This window comes from Atractosteus spatula, chromosome 9, assembly GCF_055471065.1.
Source record: "Atractosteus spatula isolate fAtrSpa1 chromosome 9, fAtrSpa1.hap1, whole genome shotgun sequence".
NCBI classification, from domain to species: domain Eukaryota; kingdom Metazoa; phylum Chordata; class Actinopteri; order Semionotiformes; family Lepisosteidae; genus Atractosteus; species Atractosteus spatula.
Window position 1 is genome coordinate 47987452 of NC_142714.1, and position 26471 is coordinate 48013922.

At 42.2% G+C, this 26471-nt stretch overlaps 1 protein-coding gene across 2 annotated transcripts; it reads left to right on the plus strand.

Moving 5' to 3' along the window:
* The first annotated feature begins 1981 nt into the window (after positions 1–1981).
* Positions 1982–25674, plus strand: LOC148828691 (exocyst complex component 1-like). 2 transcript variants are annotated; one of them, XR_016091695.1, is made up of 18 exons: positions 1982–2369; positions 2582–2715; positions 5684–5808; positions 8797–8956; positions 11718–11905; positions 13883–14110; positions 15572–15704; positions 17298–17407; positions 17850–17999; positions 18995–19097; positions 20239–20324; positions 20428–20547; positions 21013–21056; positions 21342–21639; positions 21923–22106; positions 22594–22857; positions 24047–24241; positions 24958–25674. XR_016091695.1 is itself a non-coding variant. In XM_088926023.1 (18 exons), the coding sequence occupies exons 2-18, from the start codon at positions 2586–2588 to the stop codon at positions 25114–25116; spliced, it is 2613 nt and encodes an 870-aa protein (XP_088782149.1). In that variant the 5' UTR covers positions 1982–2369; positions 2582–2585; the 3' UTR covers positions 25117–25674. The 2 variants fall into 2 exon arrangements, 1 of the variants encoding a protein (XP_088782149.1); XM_088926023.1 differs by having other exon boundaries at positions 22658–22857.
* Positions 25675–26471: the final 797 nt, after the last annotated feature.

Below are 26471 nucleotides of genomic sequence, written 5' to 3' on the forward strand. Positions count from 1 at the left end.
GAATAACGGTCACGACCCATCCACCGGCCTATTGAGAAAGCAAATACTAATTAACAGAGCCGAATGCGTTTTGAGCAAACCGGAAACCGGAAAGCTCAGAGAAAAGCCCCAGAAGGTACCCCAGGCCGGACCTCGAACCCAGAACCGAATGACTCGTGAGGCGGCGGTACTACATAATGGCATTTAATTTGGGAGGAAAAAATTAGAGAGCCTCCGATTGCATATTAACACAGCGACATCTAGTGTACATGATAGACACAAGCTGTAGGTGCTGGACACCAGCGGTAGTGTAACACCAGCAAAGAGTTAGGAGGCGTGTGGAGTTCGCAGAATGTGCACGGTTATCACTAAACTGATTTAAAGGTGTTATTCCGAGCTGGTCAGACAAAACACCACGCTTTCGGTTTAAATGTTGCTCCGTATTTGTAGCACTGGAGCAGCAAAGAAATCGATTGACATAAAGCATTAAGAGCCGGGTGCCGGTACGCCAAGCCATGCGCTAAATTAAAATTCAGAGCAGTTCGCCAGCCACAGACATCCAACAGAAACGTCAGACCCTAACCGCTACACCTACGGCTTTGACGTTGTTAAACTCCTGAATTCATTAAAGACGCGTTTTCGTTCTCATAATGAGAGGGGAAAAAAAAAGTATTACAACCATTGCAGACGTGGACAACTTTGTTCAACTTGACAACCGCAGGGCAGCGGTCTCTATGGGAACTCCAACACGAGGCTGAGATTGACACTTCTCGTGTCTCCATGGAGATACCGGGGCAAACGGGTGCAGCGGGTCACAGGTTTCCCGTGTCTCCTTGGAAACCGAGGCACGTTAAAGGTTTTCTTTAGGAGGAATATTTTTTGATAAACTATTCTTCTGTAAAACTATGTTTAGGTTTTACGTCGGATAAGGTGCTCACTACATTTAAACTAAAGAAAGGTAAAGAAAGGTACGTAGAATTTACTCAAGCGTAAATTTAATAAACTGTATAGTCAATGGTCTATGTATTTTCCCGTCAAACGTTTTTTGTTTAGTCCTTATTTTCTAGCATCTCCATTCATTCTTCAGCTGACAGGAGATGGGTCTGTAGATATTCTGTTTTCATTTAGATATTTTCAAAGCACCACACTGCTGAACACCGCATAGGTAACATCTGTCTGCCACAGTTAATAACTTGACGTCGAGAACGCCGAGTGGTTTAAAAATAAGCATTCTTCCGAGTTGAATTCATTAAAATAATCTTGAGGTTTCTTGCCTTAGATAAAAAAGAACTGTTCTTCATTAAGCACTCAAGGGAGATTGTGCAGAAATGGGAATGCCAAGCAGCAGAACACAGAAGCTTAATATTTGACTGTCTAATTTTTATTAAATAAGAATCCTATCTGTATTCTACGATGCGTACAGTTCTATTAACGCTATAACCCTTAAGTAGTTACAGAAAAAAAGAATAAAAGTTGGTTCTCAGTCTAGAGAGATCCAATTTAAAGTCATAGTGGAATATAAAGACAGATAGTTAATTCCTATATTTTTAATTCTAAAAAAACTAGACCTTTGAAGTCAGTACCCTCTTAAATCAGTGCAATTTGAACTTAAATTTGAAGATGTCCAAACTTGTACAAACGCCAGAGAATCGTGACTGTGGCTCCCTGTGAAGCTCACAAGTGGTAATTACTAAGATTAATGTCTTACGACGGAGAATCAGGCTCCAAGAGCCTGAGAGTGGGATAGCAGATCGGGAATCGATGGCAGGAATTAAATGAGACGGTTGTGTGAAAAGTTGAGCAAAATGTAAAAGTAAAAGAAGCCACCGGGCTGTTAGGCTGCGTGGCTGCTCATTGAGAAGTCGTGATGTCAGACCTCCACACAGGGCCAATGGGGACTAATTAGAGCTTCCGAAAAAGGGATGTGTTTAATGAGTGTGTCATGAACGTCAAACCACAGGAAACAAGCGGTATACAGAAAGCAAGAAGTTCCTGTAAAGCATCTGGTAAAAAGGTGTAGGAGGAGGGAGAAAACAAGACTCCAGCTGCAGCAAGGATCTCATTTTTAAAGCCTTTCTGAGCATGCCGCCAAGCACAGAAACAATACCAGCAGAGGGGGGCTGCTTTCAGCTGAAACGGTTGCCTTATGCTGTTTAACCTGCAAGTTTAAAGTCTGCGCTAGTCAGCAGAGCACAAGACGCACAGGGCCGTTTCACCTGCTCGCCACTTCCGTGTAGCCGAGCGAGTCTGTCCAAGCAGCCCCAGCAACCTCCTGCACCTTGCAGTCACCCAGCCTGGTTCTGTCTGGCAGGCTGCTGGCATCGCCGAGCCCTCCTCTCACCCGGCTGGGCCTCACCGCAGGATCGCAGGGGAGAGAAAGCTTGACGTGGGTAAGAGGAAAGCTACCAGGCTTCTCTTGAAGGGCCATGGTTGCAATTTCACTCTGTGATTTCTAGTGAGGACAAGCTCAGGCAGCAATGTGGCCTTTTCTGTGCGTTCGCCATTGTCCTCGTGCTTGCTTTTCTTTTTTTTGGGGGGTGTAAAAAGAGCCGCCAGTGAGCCGGGGTCTTTGTTTTTTGTGGGCGCCCCCACACTGGTGCAGATGGATGGCCGTGTTCTCGCTGCGCAGTATTCTCCAGAGGGAGGTCTTCACTCCACGGGGGGAGCGCCTGCTGGGGGTGTCCTTCGTCTGGAAAGCCCGCAGGAAGAGGAAGAGTGCCATCCTGTGTGCAGCAGGTAATGTGTCCCCCCCCGCTTTGGGTCCTCCATCCTAGACAGGAGGGGGGCGAATTCTACCATGGCCCAAATTCTAGAAGCAGTTGCACCCCATAAAACACACGTAGGCCGACACAGCGAGCTAGATAAATACTGTAAAAATCTGAAGGACCTGATACGTGCAGCCTCTGTTAAAGTCACCAATGAAAGGAGAGCCTTCTCTGCTTCAGTACTGTGAGATGAAAAGAGAAAGAAAAATTGCTTTTCCTCGTAAACCATTTGTTTGCTTCAAACTTATGGTGTGTTTCTCGAAAACAAAACGCAAACAGATCAGCCCATTGTGTGAAAAAAACATTGTTCCTCTTGGTTTAAAAGTCATACCTGGGAGCTGGTGGTCTGTAGTTGAAAAAGCTGTATAGTCACTGCACAGTTAGTGTGAAAGATTTTTTTTCCTTCTAGCACAGACTGCAGTCTTAGGCCCCTGTCAATGTGCTGGCAACATAGGTTGTTAGCACAGTCACTCTGCAGTAAACTGATGTCTTACAATTGATACAGTCCACTGTTTGTCTAAGCAATGGCCAATCACACCTTAAGAACAATGTCACATAAGATAAGATAAGACCACTTTATAGGCCATATACAATTTTCTTGTATTAGGAATTTGTTTTTTCACAGACCCCAACTTACTCTCCATGAGACACACAGACAGGGAGAGAAGCTTGGGGTCAGAGCGCAGGGTCAGCCATTTATACATTAATATTTACATGAGAACATAAAAATTCAGTGTGCTGGAGGAATAGCAATTACCTTTATACTTTTGTTGCTTTGTCTTCAAAATGGTCATATTTAGCCATAGGCCATTTTGTTATATACGTGGAAGCTATACAACAGTTTTGTCTTTTCCCAATACTTTTATTACATTATTAAGCAATGTAATAATGTAATAAGAAGTAATTCTCCCACTGATTACTTCCTCTATATTTCACTTCCTAATCAGAAAACGTTTAATTTACTGTAACATTCCATAAAACCTCTCTGTCCTTTGTTCAGGTGGCTGCAGTTTCTGTGGTGTACGTTTAACTATTTAGTATTTAGCATCTATTTACTACAGCTGACAGAGATATAGCACTGCTATCATTGCTCTCGATGGATTTTGTTTGTAACTTGTGGATTGAGGGAAGCAACCCAATGAGGGAGAGAGTTGCTGTAATGTTATTGTTTAGACAGCCTATACGTTAACACCTGCGAGAGCGTCAGGTTTCCTAAAGGTCACACTCTGCAGGTATAGTTGATGCCCCCGGAGCTTACATGCAGTGACCTCCAGTAGTTGGAAGGATAAGGTATGTTTTCAAAAGATCTTTTAGAGTATAAGCTGCACCTTTCTGCAGAGCGCTGTTAAAAAATATCTGTCAACAAGAGCAGGGAGAGCCTTTTTTGCATTGATTATTTAAGCAGGCTGTCAACTCGGACATGTGGCTGAAGAGAATCAGATTGGGCATGCATTTTTGTCATCTTTTCCCGTTTTTCAGTTTCTCGGTGGCTCAGTGGCTTGAATGTGCCTGAATGATGTCAGACATAATTGGATTAAAATGCCTGGGCCACATCTGACTGCCTTGAGTGCTTCTCAGATTTGTCACGGCTTCCGTCTCTGTCGCCTTCTTTCTGCCGGGGGTGCAGGCAGGAAACGGGCACATTCAAGCGCACACTGACATGAACCTGGCTAGACCGCAGAGCTGGCGCCACGCAAGCAGATTGAGATGAAGGTGACATTTTAGACTGAGCTGACGCCCCTAGGGGCCTGCCACAGCCCAGAAGACCTTGGCTTTGTGCTCCCAAGAACAAGGCAGCGGTCCCTGGGTTAGGAATTATTTCGGCGTCAGAATGGGCAGTGAGTTGGGACAGGTTCAGCCCTGAACAAACCGTAGTTCAGAGAATAACTGCTGCTTCTCATTAGGACGCCATTCACTTGTGTTCAGGTGTTGAGTGTGCAGTATTACAGCACAGCCCACCAATAGATCTGCAGTGGTTTCAGAAGTAGTGTGCAGTATGGAAATAGCAGAACATTCATGGAGTGATCTAAGCATAAGTGATACTGTGTGCAACATTTTTCTCATTCAGCAGGTATGCAATGTAGTTATTTTTGTAATTTTTCACCTATTTATGTTTTTTACCTTTTTTCTTAATTTATAAAGGATTTGTTTCCCAGTCCAATTTTTATTTTGCTTTTAATTAAAGAGTGGATGCCTTTTTGCTTCATACAAATTGTTTTTTAAAAGTGTTTTAGCTCTTTAAATCCTATAGAATTGTGTAAAGACGGCAGAGGATTACTGTATGTATTGTAAGCCTGCGACAAACGTGCTTTGTAACATTTTTAGTTTACTTTTGCACAGCAGCAGCTAGTTTATAAATTATTAATTATTTGAAACCAAATTCCACACCAGTCAATTAGAAAAAAAATGAGCTTATAACAGAAGTCAGGCCATCAAGCTGCTTAAAAGGGCTACAGATTAAGGAGCCTTGATTAAGGAGACACTCTGCATCACAGCAGCTCAGCACAAGACAGGACCAAGCCCTCTCCATTGCCCAGGTTTATTTCAGTCACTTGCTCAAATCGTTAATTGCAGCCTCTGTGAATGCATTACATAATTGTGGATCAGATGGGTGAGAGCAAGTCCTACAGCACAATGAGCTGGAGGGTTGGTTTCTGCAGAAAATGTGGCTCAGGCAGCTCTTACTGCTGTCACCGGCCTGGCTGTGGAAATGTGGAATTCCTTCCTCTTTCAGTGGTGGTGACTCCCCTTCACTCTTGTTCCTGCCTTAGTTCTTTCCATTGAGTCATCCTGATCACCACATCCAGGCGATACCCCAGGTTAAATCAAACATGTGAAAGAAAAACAAAATAATTAATTTAGGCACAAAATAAATAGGCTGTTGACTGATTCTAAGTGCAGCTTTGCTCTTGGTGCTTGCTCTCTGTTTGTCTCTGCAGTGAGTTCAGACCAGTCTGGGCAGGTCGTCCTGGTGACCGTGAAGGCGGACCGGGAGCACTACAAGCTGTCGGCATGCTGGCCAGCCACAGAGCTCACACTGGTGGATGGGAAAGATGCTGTCAAGGTCAGGAGCACTGTGTAATTGCACCAATCCCCCATGTTGAACCAGATGATCTCTGCAGGCAGGCAAACCATGTATAAACTAATTTAATTCCTCCAATGTTGAGAGGAAAAGTTCATTCGTAGAGATCATTAGTAGAAGAATGCAGCAAGGCAAGTCAACAAGAAGGAAATGATTTGGGGTACATAAATTAACTGTTCCTGAGTTGTAATGGTATAACAGTTATTGCCAGGTTTATGGAAGCTAAACTTTTAAAGATAATCTATGAATGGCGATCACAAAGGAGTACTGCGCATAGATTCAGGTGCATGACATAATGTTCATAATCAGATGTTTATAGAAAAAAAACCCAACAGAAATGTATTTACTTAAAATCTTCATACCTTTTAAATTCTTCATTAGTTTACAACACCAGCCTACAATATAAGGTTCCCTCTTGTACACCGGTGTTAAACAGCAAATTCCATTAATTTCAGTGAGTCGCTGTGGAACAGCTTTAGTTGCACATAACACGTGAGGGTGCACTGTTTGTCCACCAAATGTGTTATTGAACCTTATAATTTCAAATCATTTATAATCATGTAATTTCTTCTTTTTTGGCATTGGACAATTCATTCGCTGTTCTGCCTATCTCCATTCTGGATAAACTGACGCACAAGGAAAATGCCACAATTTTAAATCAATTTCTCATTAGACATAATATTTTTTACATTTTTAAAAATTCACTTAGCTCAAGTGCCAGATGTTCATTGTCTGTGAATTGAGGTACAATGGCCAAGCTTACATTAATCTGAATAAACAGTCATTCAAAAAGAATTTGTTTTAATTATTGAAAGAATAGCAAAAGATACAATCTTGCCCTGCTTAGAAGAGTAGTTGCTATGACCATGATTGTTTGAAGGCAGCTGGTCTGTATAAGACTTTGCTTGGAGACTGAGATTTGATTCAGCAATCAGCAAATGAGCCCAGAGACACCAGGAAACTGAAAAGAGGCTCATATCATGGACAGGACATGTCATGACACTACACTGACCCAACATTTCAGTGGCTACAGTACAGGAAATTCCAAGAAGATACTACTCACTCTTCATCAAAATAACTGTAGATTGCTGTCTGCATAAAAATGATATTACAGTGCATGCTTGCAGGGCACTTAGTACTAATGTTGACCTCTCAAAGTCAGCATCTTCTGTGAACCAGAAAACTAAAATAGTGACAGAGAGAGTGCTAGAGTGTTTTATTCACTAGTGAACGCCGTTGTGCCCTTAACGCTTCTGACAGAAGATAATGTGTTCAGAGACATTGTGATGGGCATTATAGGTTGGGTTGTTCAAGCTAGCTGAAGTGCAAAGTTATGAAGAGGAATCTCCTTTAACAAAAGAATTCCTCTAGAGGAAAACGTGGGCTACTTCACCACTCAGCAGTACTTTGACAAAAACCTACCATGTCCGTTTCTCCATACTGGAGTCCCGTCGAACATCTATGGGACTAATTTGCTAATGCTATCAACAGGAGACAACCAGGAATGGCTAACCTCTGCCATCTGGTTGCTGTTGTTCGGGAAGAGTGGCATAACATCTCCTATCAATCTCTCCAGAGATTGTGTTAACAGGGATAAGACTGTGTACAGGGAGGTCGTTCCTGATAGTTATTTAGCACTGTTTTCAGTTTGACAGTGTCACATTTCTTACTCACATGGCCAGGTTTTTCTCACATGGCAATGTTTCTTACAGAACCTTACCATGATTATTTAATTTGTCTTTTTTCAGAGATTGCATTAAGATCTATTTTAAAATCCATTGGACCTGTGTCCAATGGGCACACCTTTTGGGCACCACTCTATATTGTGAGTAGCAAAGGGCTATGCAGTGGAAACCATAAAATCTCAAACAAATGTATACAACTTCCTTTTAATGTGCTGTTGAAAGTGAATTTCAACTACAATGGCATCATGCTGTTGCTGTCCTGGCATGATCTTTCACTGATGTACTTGGTCCAAATTCCTTTGATTTAAAAGAATTTTAAAAAATATATAATATACAGAAAAAACAAAGTAATCAAAAAACTCCACAACTAGGAATAATTCACCCCTATGCTGAATATTTTATCTTATGAAAATGAAAAAAGAGCTAGATAAAAAAAAAAGATTTTCTTCATCTTCAGGGTTGGAACTGGTTGCAAACATGACTATTTAAAGAAAATTAATTCAGTGTTTATTTTTTGGGGAGGGGAAGATATTTTTAATACAGTGTATCACTATAGACCAGGGACAGGAAACTCCAGATCTTGAGGACTACAGGGTTTTCTGGCTTTCATTCCAATTGTTTGAGTTAATTAATTTAACAAGAAGATTGTCTTGATTAGGTGCCAATCAAAATATGCTTGTAAAAGCTGCAGGAATCTGTCCCTTATGAACTGGAGTTGCCTATCTTTGCAATAGATGAAAGTTACTTTGAATTTATGTTTTTTTACTTGATTTCTAACCCTGTCCTCTTTAAATAGATTTCATCATTCTCTCTGCCTTTCAGATGTTTGCAGCCCGTAGAATCTGTACGGAACGCAATGCTTACATACAATTAAATTACAGTATATAATGGATATCTAAGTAGACTTTAATTTGATTGAATGCAAGCAGCATAATGACAAAGTGATTTTGCTGCTGCTTCCCAGCTCTTGGGTTCTGGATTTAATTCCAGACTAGAGCGCCTTCTTTGTGGAGTTTATATGTTTTTCTGCTTGGGATTTCTGTAGGTGCTTCTGTTTCCTCCCACTTTCCAAAGAGATGCAGTCTGGGTTAATCAGTGTCCTTTATATGTGTGAGCCAATGAATGCTTGTGTGTCCTGTGTGCAATATATGGCATTGCATCACATGCTACTGTAGATTAATTTGCCTGATGCCTAGGTGCAATGTAGCAGAGATGGTTTGGGAGAGTTAGTGATGAGTTGGCATAACCTTTAACCTGCAGTTTTTAATTTCCCCCTGATGGACAGGAGACAGCAGAGTTCCACCTGCACCTGGACAAGGTATATAAATGGGTATCAAGCAGCTCTGGGGAGAAGACTGCCTTCGTCTCTTGCTTATGGAAGATCAACCAGCGCTACCTGCAAGACAAAGTCAAGTTTATCAACATCAGCCCCTCTATCCTAGAAGGTATTTTCAAAAAATGTTATCAAGGGTGAATCATTTCTTGTTTGGGACACCATATAAGGCCAATGAAATACAGTCATGCTAACTTTCGCTATTAATTTGCAGCAATTGTCCAGTAACACCAGCATAACTAAACAAACACTTATTCTCAAAAAAGATGAAAATGATGACATATGAACAGATATGGAAACTAATGCCCATAGCCAGCTGCAATGAACAACCAAGGCCAAGCAAGTGACTACTTACATTTTCACCACAGCAGCTGGTCTTGTATGACCATATCTCCAGCAATAATACAGCATTCAGAGACATAATTTTCCTTAATATGAGGGGAATGCATTTTGTTACATGTCTTTGGTTCTCTGATTCAACAATTGATTGAATGATGGTATACGTGAATGATCTGCATGCACTGTAATATCCTGATCTTAAGGGCTATGAGAAAGGCACTAGGCATCAGATCTTGCTTAAACAGAATTTATAAATGGTCTGAAACATCTTCTGCCTTTATTTTTCACTTTCTTATTTATCACATTCCAGAAGAGGTTCTAATATGTTGTTCTTTACCCTGAAATGCTTTACAGAAGTAACAGCAGGAACTCTAAGTGTTTGATGAAAAGCAGGAATACAGTAAATACAGTTAAAGCAATAGAAAGCATATTGCCTTTATAACACTAATTTTTATTAGTTTTAATTCCAGCTGATCTTAAATGAACTGATGCAATCATTAATTTAATTGTTTTCTGCACCTAAATATTTGCAGTTTTTGAGTTATATAAAAAATGTATAAACAGTACTGAGAGGCATGAAAACTCAATAAGTGAGTATTATAGCCAACAGCATCTGTTGCATTTTTCATGCTTCAGTATATTTTAAATCAATTACATTTGCAGAGCTGGAAAGAATTAAAAAACTGTCTAATTAGAAAATATAATCAGTAAATATGGGTTTCAGATAATCAAGATCTCAGAATTATGTGAACAACAGAGGTCACAAAGACCTGAATAGGGAAAAGATTGACAGGATTACAGATTAAGAGGGCTGAATCAACAGTCACAAGTAAACGAACCAAGTTAAAGCACACTGAGAATCCAGCTGCAAACTACACTACTCCTAATCTATTATAGTGTACTGTATATTTAGCTTAATTATATATGTAAATTATTTTACCTGAAAACACTTACATCTGATCGAACAACATTTTATAAAGTCCACATACTAATGTGCCGCAGCCTGTTGACAGCAGAATAACACAAACCTCAACCCAGAACGTGTTGTGTTAGAGGCAAAGACAGAAAGACACAGTGCTCTGAAGCCAGAGATTTACTTAACAGCTGCACACCGCAGTGAAAGTAGAAATCCAAAATTAAAAGAAAATTAATTTGAACATCGAGACTGTTTTTACTTATAACCAGCAAGGAGTCAATATCAATGACAACCCATATTTACGTCCTGTGAATTATTTTTTCAGCACACAGATAGAATCGATTTACACAGAATAGGTCCTAGAGGAGGCTAAACAGCAAGAAGCACAAACAGGTGGCACTGCTGCTGCAACTCAGCGGAAAACAGGCTTGACTGCAGCTTGTGTGTGAGAAGGCTTTTCAATTGGTTTGTCACTAGATAGCTGGATTTCTGCTCAGAAACACCGTTCGCTGGCTCAAGCCTGGGAATGTTAGTCTCATAGAGAAAAAGTTCACCCAGTGTTTACTGAGATGAGTTTCCTTAACAGCCTGTTGGTCTGTAGTATTTTTTTTAGGTATTGCAATTCAAGCTTAAAGATGGAAGTCCTGAGCTACTGATAATGGACAGCGTGTCTATCAGACGACTTCTTAAAAATCTGTTTTACTTTTTCCTGTTGACATCTTGAGCCTCTGCCCACACTCTGCCCCATAGCTAAAATACTTCTCCTGTCCATATGGGCCTTTTTTTCCTCTTGCCCAACTCTGTAAGTTTTTTTTATAAAAAGAAAGAGAGCCCCATTACTAGCCTGATATGGAAATGCATGACTGATACTGATCTAATAGGAGAAGAGACAGCATTTCTGAATTAATTTGCATGTGTTTGTTTTTTTCGTCATTCTTTTACTTTAGAACATGCAGAATGAGAAATTAAGTATTCAGTTCCCAAAGCAGTCTCACAATTTGCAGGACCCCCCAACCTCCTACTTATACCTCTGGGAACAACAACAACAACAACAACACCGCGTTAGTCATTAGTGTGCGTTCTGTCTACATGTGGAGGTGCTGTTCCTCCACAATCTCCGGCCTCCTCTGTGACCCTGGCAGATGGTACATGACAGTCAGAAATAAGAGATGATATATCTCCCACTCACAGCCTGTACGAACCTCAATGTGGAAGCGAAATTATAAATTAACTTCATTAGATTTAAATTTTACTTGTCTAAGATAAATGTGATGTATACTGCGTGTGTTTGTGTGTGGTGGTGGGGCATAGCTCAGATATTGTTCATTGTTATTTTTAAAATAAGAAGTATTTGCATTCCTTCTCAGTATGAGTTATTCCCTGTCTGATTTAAAAATCCACCAGTGGACTGTTTGTGCACGTTGCAGTCTTGTGATTCATTATACACACTGCAGATCCATCCTAAGATAAATTATTCTCCTGTGAATAGAGAAGAATGCTTCACCTAGCTGTGTTCTACAGTGAGGGAGTTCATGCAATATGAATACAGTATGTGTTTGTTTATGCACAGAGATCTGTGGGTCTCTCTTCCTCTCATCAACGAGTCCGTCCCTTGCAGAGGTGTTGCCATGGCAGCAGGGCAGGGCAGTGAGCTCGCAGGTTGAGGAGGAGGAGGACGGGTACCAGGAGCTGACAGCACGGGAGGCTGCTGATATCCAGTACCTGATGGAGCAGAGTGAGCTGGCTGTGTCCAATGCCAAGGCCTTCACTCAAACACTGCATGCTAACCTACAGGCCCTAGATAAGGTGAGGACAGTGGAGCGGGGGATACCGAGACAGCAGTGACCTACAGTGAAAGAGCAGGGGAGCTGTAATAACGTGAAAGAAGAGGCAGGCAATGTGACACGAGGGCATGGTTGTTAACACTACTGCCTCACGATTTTATAGGCAGTTTCCAGCTTGGGCCACCTGTCTTCATTTTCTCTCTCTTCCCCACAAAAACATGCAAGGTTAGGTTATATTGGCTACTCCAAACTGTCCTTTTCCCAGGGTGTTTCAAGGGAATTTCATTTTAGCATGGTCTGTTACCAGACACTGACCAATGGACCATAGAGGACCAAATGAGCATAAAGGGCCAAATGGTCTTTTTTCATTCGTTACCTTTCTCGTGTTCTGATCTTAATTGACAGAAATAATTAATTGACAGTACAGAAATAAATACTTCAGTGTTGTGTCAACCTTTTCACTCAGCGTGACAGAGCAGTAATAAGAATCCTGTCATTTTCATAGACCATAAAATTACAGTGGGTTTGCTTTTAGCTCTTTACATTGCGGGTCCTAGACAATTGTACTATAAGTGCACATTGACACTGTTATAATACTTATGATTGGACGTACAGTCACATATTAAACAACACCCTTTAGCTGGTTTTGTGCTGAGAACTGGTCAGGATTAAGCGAAGTTAGACACATCCAGTGTCTGTGTGGTTAAAATCTCTTCACGATGCAAGAGCTCGGCTCTTTTTTCCGCCTGCCATGTCCCCTTTGACCTCCAGGAATAGTCGCTCTGTCAGGATTATACTTACACAAGCCAGGCTGTGTGCTTCTTCCTCTGTTTCTCATCCTCCTGGTTTATAGGCATGCAAAATGATTAAAAATTGATAACACTGTGCTGGTTCTATCTGGGGAACAGGCATATTTTTATACTCTGTGAACAGTGCAAGCACAGCTTCCTGAGGGAGCCAGTCTGCCTGTGCAATACAGAGACCGTGCAACACAGCACTGTACCACAGCTGTTGCTTAGAGGCATACCTTCATTTGTGAAGCTTCTGCATACTTTGGCCCCCTGTTCTATAGCCGGAGGAAATCATGCTCTATGGATTAAGTGTGCAGTCTAAGCTTACTGACTGCTGTCAGTCATGCTGTGCGAAATGCATTTATTCAATAATCACAGCGGCCTGCAGGAATATGCTTTCCAATTCAACATTTCAGAAATGAACCACGTGATTAAATTACATATAAAACTGTTGTGAAGTATACTTGTACTATACAGGGTATGAAGGCATGTCATTCCTGAAATAAATGTGTGTGTAGCTGTCTGTTTTCACATTTCCCTGTTTTCCAGGGAGTATCACTTAGAGCAATGAAGGCTTCAATGCTGTGAAGGGAGCCTCACCTCCACACATGATAATCTAAAAAGATCTTCAGAGGCTATTGTAACAAATAGTCAGGACTGTTAATAAGCAAATTTGAAATTGTAGGAAATAATATGCAGTACACAGTGTGCACTGTGAAATGAGTAGGAAATGAGTAGCACTTGTGGGACTTCTTGGATCCCAGACATACATAGGCAGCTGTAATGTACAGTAAGACAGATGTAATTGCTTTATTTACAGTCACCAGAACAATGAGGATGGTTGGTAGATCATTCCACATAGCCTTCTGGGAAATGTAGTTGAGGCAAGAAGCTCCGTATAGCTTCCTCCTGTACACCGTCAATGTGTTAAAGGTGCTGCATCAAGGGATTCACTGATGCCTGTTTTTCCTTCACTTTCCCGCACAGCAAAACTGTTAAGAGCAAGGCTGAGACAAGCTACACATCCAGCCACAAGTTTTTTCTTCTTCATATTCTTCATTATTTGTTTACCTTTTTTAACCACTGCGACCTGCAAGAAAAACAAACCAGGTCGTAATAATAAATGGTAATTTACACCATGTAATGCAGAATGTGCTGTGTTTTGCTTTATACGGCGAAATAGAGGACACCCACGTTTTCCCCTCCAGGAGAACCTGCTGGCCTTGCTGGACTCCGAGCGGCAAGTGGGCAGCCTGGTGCAGCTGCTGGAGGTGGGGCTGGAGGAGGTGGCCCGAATCGAGCAGTCGCTGAGCCACCACGACTCACTGCTGCGCACCGTGCAGCAGCAGATGGACAGCATCCACACGCGCAATGCCTGGCTGCAGCGCATCGACCGCAACCACAGCCTGCTGGACGCTGAGCTTTCCTACCTGGTGGTGAGGACCCCGCTGCACGGCCCCCGATACAAATAAGCACCCACTGGCAAGAAGTATTGGGATCCCCCAGGGAAAATGAATGGGCTCTCTCAGTGACAGGCAACGAGTGGCTGGACCTAACGAGCTAGAGTCAGAGTTACATCACCTTCCCTGGCAAGAATAATTCCCAGATAAGATCACTTTATTGGCCATATACAATTTCTTGCATTAGGAATTTGTCTTTTCACATACCCCATCTTGCTCTCCATGAGACACAAAGACACACAGACAGGGAGAGAAGCTTGGGGACAGAGCGCAGGGTCAGCCATTGTACAGAGTTAAGGGCCTTGCTCAGGAGCCCAACAGAGTAGGATTCCTCTGCCAGCCGCAGGATTTGAACCGGAAACCTTCTAGCCACAGGCGGAGATCCTAAGCCACAGAGTCACCGGCCTGCCCTAGATCTCAACCCTTTTAAAAACTGATCGAGAGGCTTGGATCTGTATTTAGGTTTGTCACACCTTTACCTATATTACAGCTTCAGCGGTTGAAAGAATGACAATGAGCTGCAAAACCTATAAATATAAAAGACACGCCACACCCTCTTCATATTATTCTTGCTCCTCTCAATAGGCCCAACATGTTGTTGATTGGGTTTGAAATAGTCTGGCCAGCGTGTACTGTAGTACCATGGGAAGACGAATGAACAACTTTCCCCTCCCCAGGGTCTCTAGTAGCACCCACTCTCACCTCTCCTTCCCAAAATCTACAGCACCAAACCTGAGGCTGGAACAGCATTTTCCACATGGCTCAATACAGCGGTGATTCATGACATCAGATCTATGTTTTCAAATGTCAAAATACAAAATACAAATTATCAGGGACACTGGTGCTGAAAGGCAAATCAGACTAATCCCCACAGGGCAGCTTGTTAGTACAGATTGATTAATTTGGAAAGATATTTTAAGAGCCAGCAGTTCAATGTGCTTACAGGAACAACATCACTGTGCTTTCCGGAAAAGCCTGTTGTATTCATGGGTAGCCTTAGGATCACCAGACAGATTATTAAGAGGGGATAAATCTATGGAGAACAATAAAATGCATCATATTTCCTTTGGTCTTTTTATATTTTGACATTTTCCTTTTCATGTCCTATTTCCAGTTGTCAGCTTGTTATTTGTGTTAAGTGTCTGGTAACTTTCCACAGTGACTTTACATTTACTGTCCTCCTCTCCTGTCTTTGCCCTGTTGAAGTGCTTGACAAGGTTTGCTAGAACTTGCCGGAAAAAGCACCTGACCCATAGTACCCTGTCATGATGAATTTAGATAGCTGACATGGCCTCCCTGCTTCGCAGAAGTAGGGATCGTTTTACAGGGGCAAGCTGTGGGAGAATTGTTGTTATGTGTTGTAACGAGAATCTGAGTGGTGTAATATGTTGTAGAAATATGTGTTTAACTGGTGTTCCTTGGCGGTCTGTGCTCCAGGACAGCCTGACTCTAAGCGAGGAGCATGTCTGGGTTCTGAGTGAAGGGGATCTTGGGAAGGAGCAGGATGTGAAGGCATGTGTTGCTGCAGTTCGGGCCCTGACCAACTGTGCCAACACACCGCTGACCCCAGGTACAGACCCCGTGCGTACACTTCACTGCCCGGTCTTCTAGTATTTTTACTAGAAATATCTTCCAGTATTATATATTTCTATATACTAAATAGTAATTTAGTGTTTTTTTTTATTTGGAGAAACATCCCTACCAAAGAATATGCAGTCCTTCAGTGGCTAAACCTGTAGGTCATTACCACATTTCTTGTTCTACTTTGTGCAATGCTAATTTCTGCCTGTAATGATTTTCTACAAAAAAAAAAGATTAGTTAAAAAGTTTAAAAACCATCAAGAATGTGTGTGGTTACTCAGCACAGTCCTCAGTGTATACTCTCCGGCAGCCATAAAGAGAACTAAAGGCTGCACTGATCCTTACTGGCAGCTCATTGCTGACAGCGAGGATTAATGTGAACGCCAAATTTAAACCTTTCCCACAGAAGTCGATGCAGAGGTTGAGTATTCACCTGAGTCCCCGCAGAGGGGTGTGGGTGTGACCCTGTGCCCCTTGTGCTTCTGCCTGCTGAGGGTGGGTGATACACACCTTCTTTTCCGCAGGCCTCCAAAGGCACATCCCCTGCAGCCGCCTCTCAATGCCTGCGTGCTGTCAGAAGTATAAACTCCAGGGGAAGCCTGACCTCTTAGCTGGCCACTGGTGCCAGCAGTCCTTTTTTTCTTTCTTCTTCTTATTTTTGTCTCCAGGAATGTTCCTGCTTGAGAATCACTGCTCAGAATCGCTTATGAATCATGAAAAAGACAATAGGTCAGGGTATTAACCCTGACAGAATTTCACAAGCAGAAAGAGTGCTGTATCTGACGTTCCCTTGTGGGGGTGTTGTGCTGAAATAAAAGCCGGGCTTCAAAGGCTTGGGTTTCATCCAAACTCTGTGCTTCAAGTATCCACACTAATTGTTTTTTTAAAAAATATTTGCCCTTTCTCTTTTGCTGAATAGCCTATAGAAGCATTGGCAAGGCTTACAGGAATTTTAGGAAGTTTGAATGGATTATTTTGCAATATCATGCCTGTGAGCTTGACTATTTATGCCATCTTCCCCGCTAATATTTTTTCCCTGGCTCCTCAAATATTTTTGTTCTGTATTTCTCAAGCACAAGCATTTTATCGTCATTGAATTTAGTTTTTTTGGAAGCTCTTCGCACTGTCAACAGATTGATGAGAAGCTCAGAATAAAGCTTGTCTGCAGTTTAGGGGTCCTTGTTGTAAAAGTCTTCCAACAGCTTTCTTAGTCCTGTGTGTAGTGAGTTGCCCCAGTTCTCACCACTCTCAAACACTGTGACAGTGACATGATAAGTGATAACTATTGTAACAAAACACCAGCCATAAAATGTAGCAGACCCAATCACATAAGTATTTGATGGCATAAAAAATATAAAAACATTATAAAAGGCCTTACGGAGGTACACAGATATGCGCACATATAGAAACCTGAATTTCTATTTGGGGTGTAAGTATACTGTGATAAAAGTGTACTTCCATTCTTTGCAGAATGCTCATTACTGTGGAGCAGGACTGTATTGTGCTTTGTCCTGGAGTCCAGTGGGCGCTGTGACAGTGTCAGTAAAGCACTGTGCTCAGGTTTCCTGGCTTTGTGTTGCAGGGCAGCGCAAACTGCATGCTGTGGCAGAGCAGCTGATCAAGTTTGAGAGTCTGCGTCAGATCTTTGAGCAGCGCAGCTCCTTGTACATCAACGCCCTCATCGTCCAGCAGGTAAAGGCCACTCCATACAGGGCCAGATAGCCCTGTACAGCTGCTGGGGGAGACAGAAAAACAAGATTTAAAACAATATGTTCTTCATCTGAATCCAATACATTTTATTTATAGCTTTACCACAGTGAAAAAATATTGAGTTCCACTCAAAATAATATTATAAGCTGAAGCCCAAACATCAGGTCATCAGGTTAATGCTTAGCAGAACAGATATTATTCTGATTGGTGTGGTGTGTGATCTTATGATTATTGCATTGACAATTTTTTATTTTTAATGCTTGCGTATACCATTTACCAGGAGGTGCCTTAAAACTGAAAATGAATTATTCTGCTGTAAAGATTAGATGTGTTTGCCAATGTTCATTGTCACAGCTTGCCGAGATTGCTGTTCAAAAGGCCTGTGCTTGAGTGTGTACAGCAGTGGTATGGGTCTTGTTTGCAGGATGTGGCAAATACTGGAGCTGCTGCAGTGGACGAAGACAGGCTGGTTCTACCAAAGCTCACAGATTTTCACCAGCAGCTGACACAGTATGCACCACTGATGGACTGGTTAAGAGAGAACAGCCCTACTGCCTTTCAGCACCTGCAGAAGGTCAGAGCTATCTGTATCTAGACTGCATCTACGGTATTCAGAGTAGAAAGCTACTGCTGGAAGTATCAGAAAGAGAAAAGCCAGAGCATTGCAATGTTTTGCAACTCTTGCAGGAGTAATTGTTACAACTTTCCAAATAACTGTTGCAACAGCAATTTCAGTACAGAAATAAATACTTCAGTGTTGTGTCAACCTTTTCACTCAGTGTGACAGAACAGTAATAAGAATCCTGTCATTTTCATAGACCATAAAATTACAGTAGGTTTGCTTTTAGCTCTTTACATTCCTAGGCAATTGTACTATAAGTGCGCATTGACACTGTTATAATACTTATGATTGGACGTACAGTCACACATTAAACAACACCCTTTAGTTGGTTTTGTTGTTTGTGCAATTGTGAAGAGACTCATTTGTTAGTCAAAAAATGGAAATCTTGTTACCGTAAATAAGGCTTTAAAACAAATAGCATTTTAATAATCATTCTTTTTGGAGCACAGCGTTGCGACAGATTGAATCTAAAATAATACTGTTGTTAGTTGTTGTTTCTGTAGTGCCAGAACTTGTCTGATATTAGAGAAAAACTGCCATCTGGTGATGAAACTGTGTGGCAGTGTGATGTCTACTGTGCAGAGGTGCGGTGTCGATCAGGAGAGGTTCCAACTCTGGTTCTGGTCTTCTGCTTTTTATTACAGCCAAGATCTCAGTAATCTAACTCAGCCACTCGTTGGCTTATTTAGTCAAGCTTTAAAGATAGCTACAAAGTCTGCAGAACTGGAGCTGTTTATGCCTACAATTGCTGTGGAGGAAAAAGATTTTTCCCAACAGCTAGAGAATGTTGTGCCTGTCCCCTTTTTTAATAGAGGAGAAAGCTGCCCTGCCTCTTTAAATCGGGTCTGATTTACACTTTTAAAGCAAAGATGCTCGTTGAGTGTCTAACTTTATCCTTTGATTGCACAGAGGCTAAAAATAAAAACATATATTGATCTTCATTCCAGGTGTATACTGACATTATTGGAAAGCTTTATGACAGACAAATGAAGGACCTTTTTGACGCAGCCAAATTCAAGGTGTCTGGAGTCAAGGAGACAAAGAGATTTGGTGAGAGGGGCTCTAGAGTGTGAATCTGAAAGCTGGTGTTTTGATATGTCTGATGGTTTCACTAAATTTGAGTCCAGCCACATGTACAGTACAGTATATATTCATGTTGGAAAATAAGTTCACCATGGTGGTAAAATTAATTTTCTTTACTGCTTGTGTTATTCACTCTTGACTTCGCCAACCTGTCTTTGACCTCCTGGCTAACCTAATGTATTTAATCTTTGTTTTCTTACACACTGAAAGGAAAAGATTTGTTTGCCTGCAGGTCCTCTCTCCTTAATTTGACTGTGCTGTTCAGAGTTTCACATAGGAGACCTACTCATTCAAACATACACACTTCTGTAGGGGTCACTGAAAATAAATTGGATTTCTTTGGAATCCAATTGAAAGACTTGTTAATAGAGTGCCAAAAGATAAATTAAATTCTTCATGCTTCCTAAGTTTCCTTTTAAACCCAATCTAGCAATTTCTGAATAGATGGGTTTGAAAAATGTTTCTATTATAGCCTTGCACTACTATGTATTTTTTATTTAAAACAAGAGCTGTTTTCAATTTACTCCTGACTGCAACCTGGATAACCGCATATCTTTCACTCCAGCTGGCAGTGAAACTGTTCAGAAATATTGGCTCAAGGCAGTTGTTTTCTGTGCACAGAGCTGCCTGGCAATGTTTTCATGCATGACATCCAAGAGGAATATTTGTTCCAGTGACCAGAACACTGTATTATCCTTCCCTCCCCCATGTCAAAGACCTTGAGTGTGAAGTGCATTGTTCACAGATCACCTGGTACCTGTCAAACACAAATAGCAGGCTTGTCCAGTTATCTGCGTTTCTTTATTTTAACAGCTGTGTTAATACAATCTGTAATTTATTAGGGCTGCAGTCAAGGAGGAATTTGTGCCCTTGGAAATCCATACCCCAGTGCAGATACTTCTCAGTCTACAATTACAGTTTATCTCCTAGTTAGCAGCAGTATAACCGCACTGCCTCTTTTCCAAACTGTATGCTATTGCAGGTACTGCAGCTTGTAAAATTGATTTCATGATCGGGTGAGATGCGAATAGATAACAGATCAGTGTTCTCCTACACCTCCATTTGATGTATATTAACACATAATGCTTTGTTTGTTTTCCTGTGACAGGTATGATTCCTGTGCTCCAGGGGTCTATGGAAAGAGCCCCCAACTCCAGTTCTTCATCATCCAGTACAGAGTGGAGACCCAGCAGGGTGAGAATAGAGCCACTGTCCTTTATTTCAGCAGCATTCACACAATAACTTGCATAGGTCCATCAGCCGTGCTCAGTAACCCCCCTCTTCCTCTCTTGGCCAGGTTGTTGAGCAGATGTTGAGCGAACTGAGTTCTGTTCTCATTGCGGAGCAACAGTTCCTCACCATTTTCTTTGCACTGAACAGAGGAGACAGAGGCAGCAAGCACAGTCTCAGCACTGAGGTGAGCAGGAAGTGGGGGTCTCTGCACTCAAACCACATACTGTCTAGAAACATATTGAAGATTAAAACAGTATTCTTTATTCTTGGAACACCCTGTATTAAGTGTACTACAATGATTTACAAATTAAGAGAATTTAGTGATCTGAATAGCACCAGAGCAGCCTTAAATCACAAAGCAAAATGTTTGGTGTCAGGTCTAGTCTAGTCTGTCCTACTAATTTCTCAGAGCTATGAAAGGAGGTTTCTGCGTTGTTTGCTAGCCCAAAGGTTGATTGTATCTAATGTCATTCACTCATCTCGTGGTACAAATCCTGAAGGACATTCATTATGCGGCGGGTTGCTCTGTCTTGCAGCGCTTCACTTACTCTTCAGCAGGTTAGTATGCACAGTATGTAGAGTATAAGAGGCTGCCTCTTGGCATCTGTCTGTGTGACTTACTCTCTGTTCTGCCGTCTTTTCTCTGCAGTACCCAGCTGTAACCATAAGCAATGTGGCTGACCAGACTAAATTGTGAGTATCATGAATCCTGATTCATTGCGAAATGTTTTTTTAATCCCTCGTATTATGTCCTGTGAAGGCATAATTGATTTGATAGCTCTGACACCACTTTTACTTCTTTCTTAATTCTTGTACAAGACCATATTAGGCCTGCTATGCCTTTATTCCTAACCAAGAACTCATCCACCTGACAGCCTAAATGATCTTAGTAAATTCTGAGGATATGTAACAAAGCATTGCAATCAAGTTCATTAATCTAATTCCCAAATCTCACTGTGTGAGTTTCTTTGACTTCAGGCCAGCAGGACACAAGAAGAGGCCATGCAGCTGGATAAGAGTGTCAAACACTGCTCCCCCGGTATCATACGGCCCAGGAAGCTTAGATTGCATGCAGGAGCTGCTGGGGTGTGTGGAGCCCCGGCTGAGTGTTCTGCTCACCCTCTGTGAGAAGACAGAGCCACTCAGCTGCCTGTGGACGCTGAAGGAAACTGACCAGCGTCTCCACGGCACGCTGCGCAACCCCCATGCCTCTTTCTACTGCTCCCTTCTCCTCTGCACTCTGCAGCTGAGCCAGCAAAGCCTCCAAGGGCACACTGTGAGTGTCGTACAGCACACCAAATACAGCACTCCCTATACGGCACACACGTGCCACATGGTAGAGTATCACCACTCTCTCCCATTACTGAAACACTGATAGTTAAGTAGTGCGTATGGCACTCACAGGAAAGAGGGATGCTCTGCTCTCATCAATTGATTTTTTAAACTTTAAGAAAACAGAACAAACTAAGGGTGAGAATGGAAAGTGTTTCAGGTAGCTTGGAGGAATGGGGGTTTTGCAGCAATGCCGACCTGTTATATTGGTTACATTGGTCTTGCAGGATGCTCTGTGCAAGGAGATTGAAAACTTACGGCTTTCCAAGAAGGCTCGGATGGGGCTGCTGCCTTTTGTGCCCCGACTGGAGGAGTTTGTGTTGGAAGGGGAGAATGTTCTGGGCGGCTCTGAGCGGCGCTGGGGGCTGGATGCTGCGTACAGGCAGCTCTTCACTGCTGCCTTCCAGAGCTGTGCGTGTATCCGCCTTCCCTCTCAGTCACGGCACCGCTGAACTGGTCACAGAGGCACAGCTAAACTAAACAATACACAGAACACATGCACTTTCTCCGTCATCTCTCTGGAATAGTCATGCCTTTGCCCTCACTCTTTTCAAATCGCATGTCAATCAGACCATGCATTGTTCACTTTACTCTTATATTATCTTACTATACTCCTACTATTATCTTTGTGACGCTGAGTAAAGTGTAGTAAAACAAAGGTGAGATGATGACACATGATGAAAATCATGGACAATCTACAAACATTACAGGCAAAAGCTACCAGTAAGGTTTTATACGGAATTGGTGGCAAATAGCATTGCCCTTGGGAGCACTAAAAATGTAGAATCACAATCTGTAATAATTCTTTTTCTCAAATGCATTCCTGAACCATTTGGTCGGTGTATTAAAAATCTCAAAATGTAATGAATGTAAGGCTGTAATGTTGTTCTGCGTGTAGGTAGTGTGTATTCCGTGCACAGCCGCTTCCTGAGGCCGTTTTCTTTCTCTCCCGTGGGTGTCAGTGGAGAGCCTGTCCACCCAGAGCTTGCGCACACACCCCCTAGTGGTGCTGCTGCTGAACTTCCACCGGCTACACGGTTTCATATCCCGCTTGCATCTGCCTGAGCTGGAGTCGCTGTGCGAAGAGGCCAGAGAGAAGAGCGCCCTCTACCGGCAGCAGTATGTCACTCTGAACCTGGGCCAGCCGCTTGGCACACTCACTGTAAGTCACTGCGTGTGAAGGACTCCGGTGTAAAGACTTATATGCTTAGTATAAGGCGGATCAGTGTTTTAAAGTGTGAGCATCTGTGCGTGTGGGCAGCAGTTTGTAGGAGAAGCTGATTGTTGCCTTAGGAGCCCTCTCTCTCTAATATATTTATCTACTTCTCACAAACTCTTGTTATAGCTCCATTCTTCCTTACATAAGATCGGAAAAAAACTCACAGAAAGAGCCAGTCTTTCAGCCCATTTTGCTCACTCGGTTAATAGAAATACTACTGCGTGACAAAGAGGCACTACAAAGAGTGGTGGCATCAACCGATGAGATTCACACCATCCGCCGTTGCGGAAAAAGCCCAATCCATTATTCAGAATCCCAACCATCCCGGCCACAAACTGTCCTCCCCCCTGCGCTTTGGCAAGCAGTACCACACTATTAAAGCATGGACCACTAGACTCAAAAACAGCATCTACCCTACTGCAGTACGCACACTTAACAGCTAACTGCACTGCCTCAGACTCAGAGCACATCTGCACTAAGCACGTTTTGCATGGCCTGCCATGTTTTTCTTTTTCACTACTATATATTTATTGTTCTCCACAACATATTTATTGTTCCTGTCTTTATTATTTAATATGTTTGTAATGTACTGTCTACATTGTGTGGTGTTGTCTGTTGTCCTGTGTGTGTCCTGAGAGATCAGAGCGAATAAGAATTCCAGTGTTCATGTACATATGGCAGTAAACTCCTCAACTCTCTATGCTAGAAGTAACTGATCCAAGGATAAAGCCATTTCCTAAAAGGATCCAGTGAAATCTACTTCAACAATATCCCTTATTGCAAAGATGCATTTCTGTTCTTGGCCCTAAGTTTGAAATAGATGATATAAAGCGCTCTGAACTCGGTGTACTCCCGTCAAGATAAGTTGGTGCTGAAGCTTAAAGGCAGTTGGAACTTGTTTTTCATTTTCAGTTCTTCTGCCAAGTCTCCTGTGTATGCTATTTGTTCAAGAGAGGCCTGCAGCTACTGCCCTTCTCTCTGCCTCCTCTGCCTTCCTCTAGTCCCTGCAGGTCTGCAGGTCTTCCCTCTTCTGTTCTTCCCTTTTCTTTCAGCCTCACCTTTCTCCTTTCTGTAAGCCCTTGTAGCCGCGCTGATCCCTCTCTCCCTCGCCCTCCCTGCCTCCCCGTCTCAGGAATTTCTGGGAGGGGTGCGGACGTGCCTGGCCCACGGCGTGCGCGAGGAGGAGGTCTGTTTCAAGCTGGCGTACAGCAAGCAGGAGCTGCGCAAGGTCATAGAGCGTCACCCAGGGCGGGAGGTGCGCAAGACGATCGAGACGCTGTACAAGCGGGTCAGCAGACACCTGGCTGAAGATGAGAGCCTCCTGCAGGTGCAGCACATTGTAAACTACTCCAGCAGGGCACTGCAAGGGACTGTGACTGGAGCGCCTTATGTGTGGAGTTTGCATGTCCTCCCCTAGTCTGTGTCTCTGTCTTTGCCAGGCTTCTCAGGATTACCCTTGCTTTCCTAAGACATACTAGATAGGTACATTAAACGGTGAATGTCTTGTGTTTTAGAATTTGTGACTCTTACTATCGTTATATCGTATGTTTTACAGTTCGCAGGCACTGCAAACAGGTGGCGAGTTCCTTTAGTCGTTCGACTGCATTCATCTCTCTCTGAATGCATTTGAATGCATTCAACTCACTCTCTTGCAGAGAACTAGATAGCTAAATCAGGTGATTAGTTCCTTTAGTCATTCAGCCACATTCAACTCACTCTGAATGCATTTAACTGCATTCAACTCACTCTCTTGCAGAGAAATTGATAACTCTGTGAAGAAGGACATATTAAACAGATATGTATCTGTGTAATGACAGTGTGTGTTCCATGCAGAATGACAGTTTGGAGGGGCTCTTCCTGAGGCTGTTTCCTGGCATTAGAAAGGGCTTTACTTTAGTGATCAGTACGAGTATGTCGGCATTGATTTCTTTAGTTGTTGAAGTGTTTTTGGCAATACTAGAGCCTTCTTATCACCCCAGTGCAGTTCCGTTTGATAATGAATGTGAACCTCATTCTAAGCGGTGCTGATTTCTCTCTGAGCAGGTGGTGTGGAGAGCCATGCAGGATGAGTTGACAGAGCAGTGCCGCGGGTTCAAGCAGCTGATCGAGAGGTGCTACCCTGGAGCCAGGATCAAGCTGGATTTCACTGAGGAGGACCTGCAGCAATACTTCAGCTCAGTCAGCCTTAGAGACAGAGAGTGAGGCACAGAGACAGAAAGACTGAGGGGTGGAGTGAGTGACAAAGAGAGAGCACAGATGAGTGACTTCCACTGACACCTATTCATTTGTAAGGGTTCATGTCAGATGTTAGATTTATAGTCCAAGAATAAATCTATTGTAAAGTGATCAGGCCCTCACATCATCATGGAAACCTGACAGAAGTCTATCAAGGCATCATTACTCTCCAGACTAAGGCAGTGCCCATCCAGCACACTCTGCAACATATTCTTGTGCTCATTTTATAGTGGTCAGGGCTTTGAGACATAAACTGCCTTTGCACTGAACAAAGGGTTATCTTACTTTCCTCATTTCTGGACCAGCCCTCTGAACTCCTGAATAATGGAGTGTTTCCTGCAGTTACTGTTTATGCAGGCGGTTCTCACATGCTCATTAGATTAAAGGAATTTTGAAAAAGAGCTCTTAAAAATTGTCAAAGAATACAAATATCTATTATCCATTTTTGAAATTGCTTACTTGATTTTTTTCTACATGTCTTGCTGTTGTAAATGGATATTTTTAATATTAAAAATGCAGATTCAGCATTATGCTTCTCATATCTTATTAATACAATAACAAGGACAGGGGTGCACACAGTGTGGTTTGGGAATACCCCTGGTTTTGAGAAGCCTTGTATTTAATAATTTAATTAATATGGAATTTAGTTAATGAGTAATTAATTAATCATATATTAATAAGTAATATAGCAATAGTGATGTAGCTTAGGAAAGACAAAAACTGCTAATATAAAATGAATAATACAGAGTTTGAAGACGCAAATTATGAGAGGTGTTTAGACATCGATTTTATCTTCTAGGCAATGTGGGGAAGCAACAGAACAAGGCAGACAGACTGCTAGGATATATCATTATATATGTCAAGGGACTTTAACATCCATTGTTAAAACTCTCAAAGGCACTGAGGAAGTATGGACTTCTTCAGAATCAACAGTGTAACATGAACAGAAAGAAGCAAGAGGAAATGGGAGTTGCATTTAAAACCGAGAATGGGACGCCTCTCTTTACACCAAGGGTTGTGGGAGTCTGGAACATGCTGCCCACCCATATTACTCTGGTTTCTTTCAATTATGTATGAGATCTTTGGTTCAAGTAGCTACTGAAAAAAGCAAACTAAATAGGCAGCATGGCCTCCCCTAGTTTGTAACTGGTTTGATATTCTTCTCAAGTTTTTATTTTTGCAAGTTTTAATTCAAATTATGATAATACTTATAAAATGAGCAATAGTGAGCGAAAGAAACAGAAAAAACACCAGAAGCCAGAAAGCCATACAGAAGATACCTATTCCTGAAGGGAAATACGGTAAAAGGTCCTATATTCTAC

What these genes read in the sequence shown, in the direction of transcription:
- LOC148828691 (XM_088926023.1), top strand. Translation starts at nt 2,586, where the DNA reads ATGGCCGTGTTCTCGCTGCGCAGTATTCTCCAGAGGGAGGTCTTCACT. An exon ending in CAACACACCGCTGACCCCAG is followed by an intron (nt 15,705 to 17,297) that starts GTACAGACCCCG and finishes TTTGTGTTGCAG; the next exon opens with GGCAGCGCAAACTGCATGCT. An exon ending in CAGAGTGGAGACCCAGCAGG is followed by an intron (nt 20,325 to 20,427) that starts GTGAGAATAGAG and finishes TCTCTTGGCCAG; the next exon opens with GTTGTTGAGCAGATGTTGAG.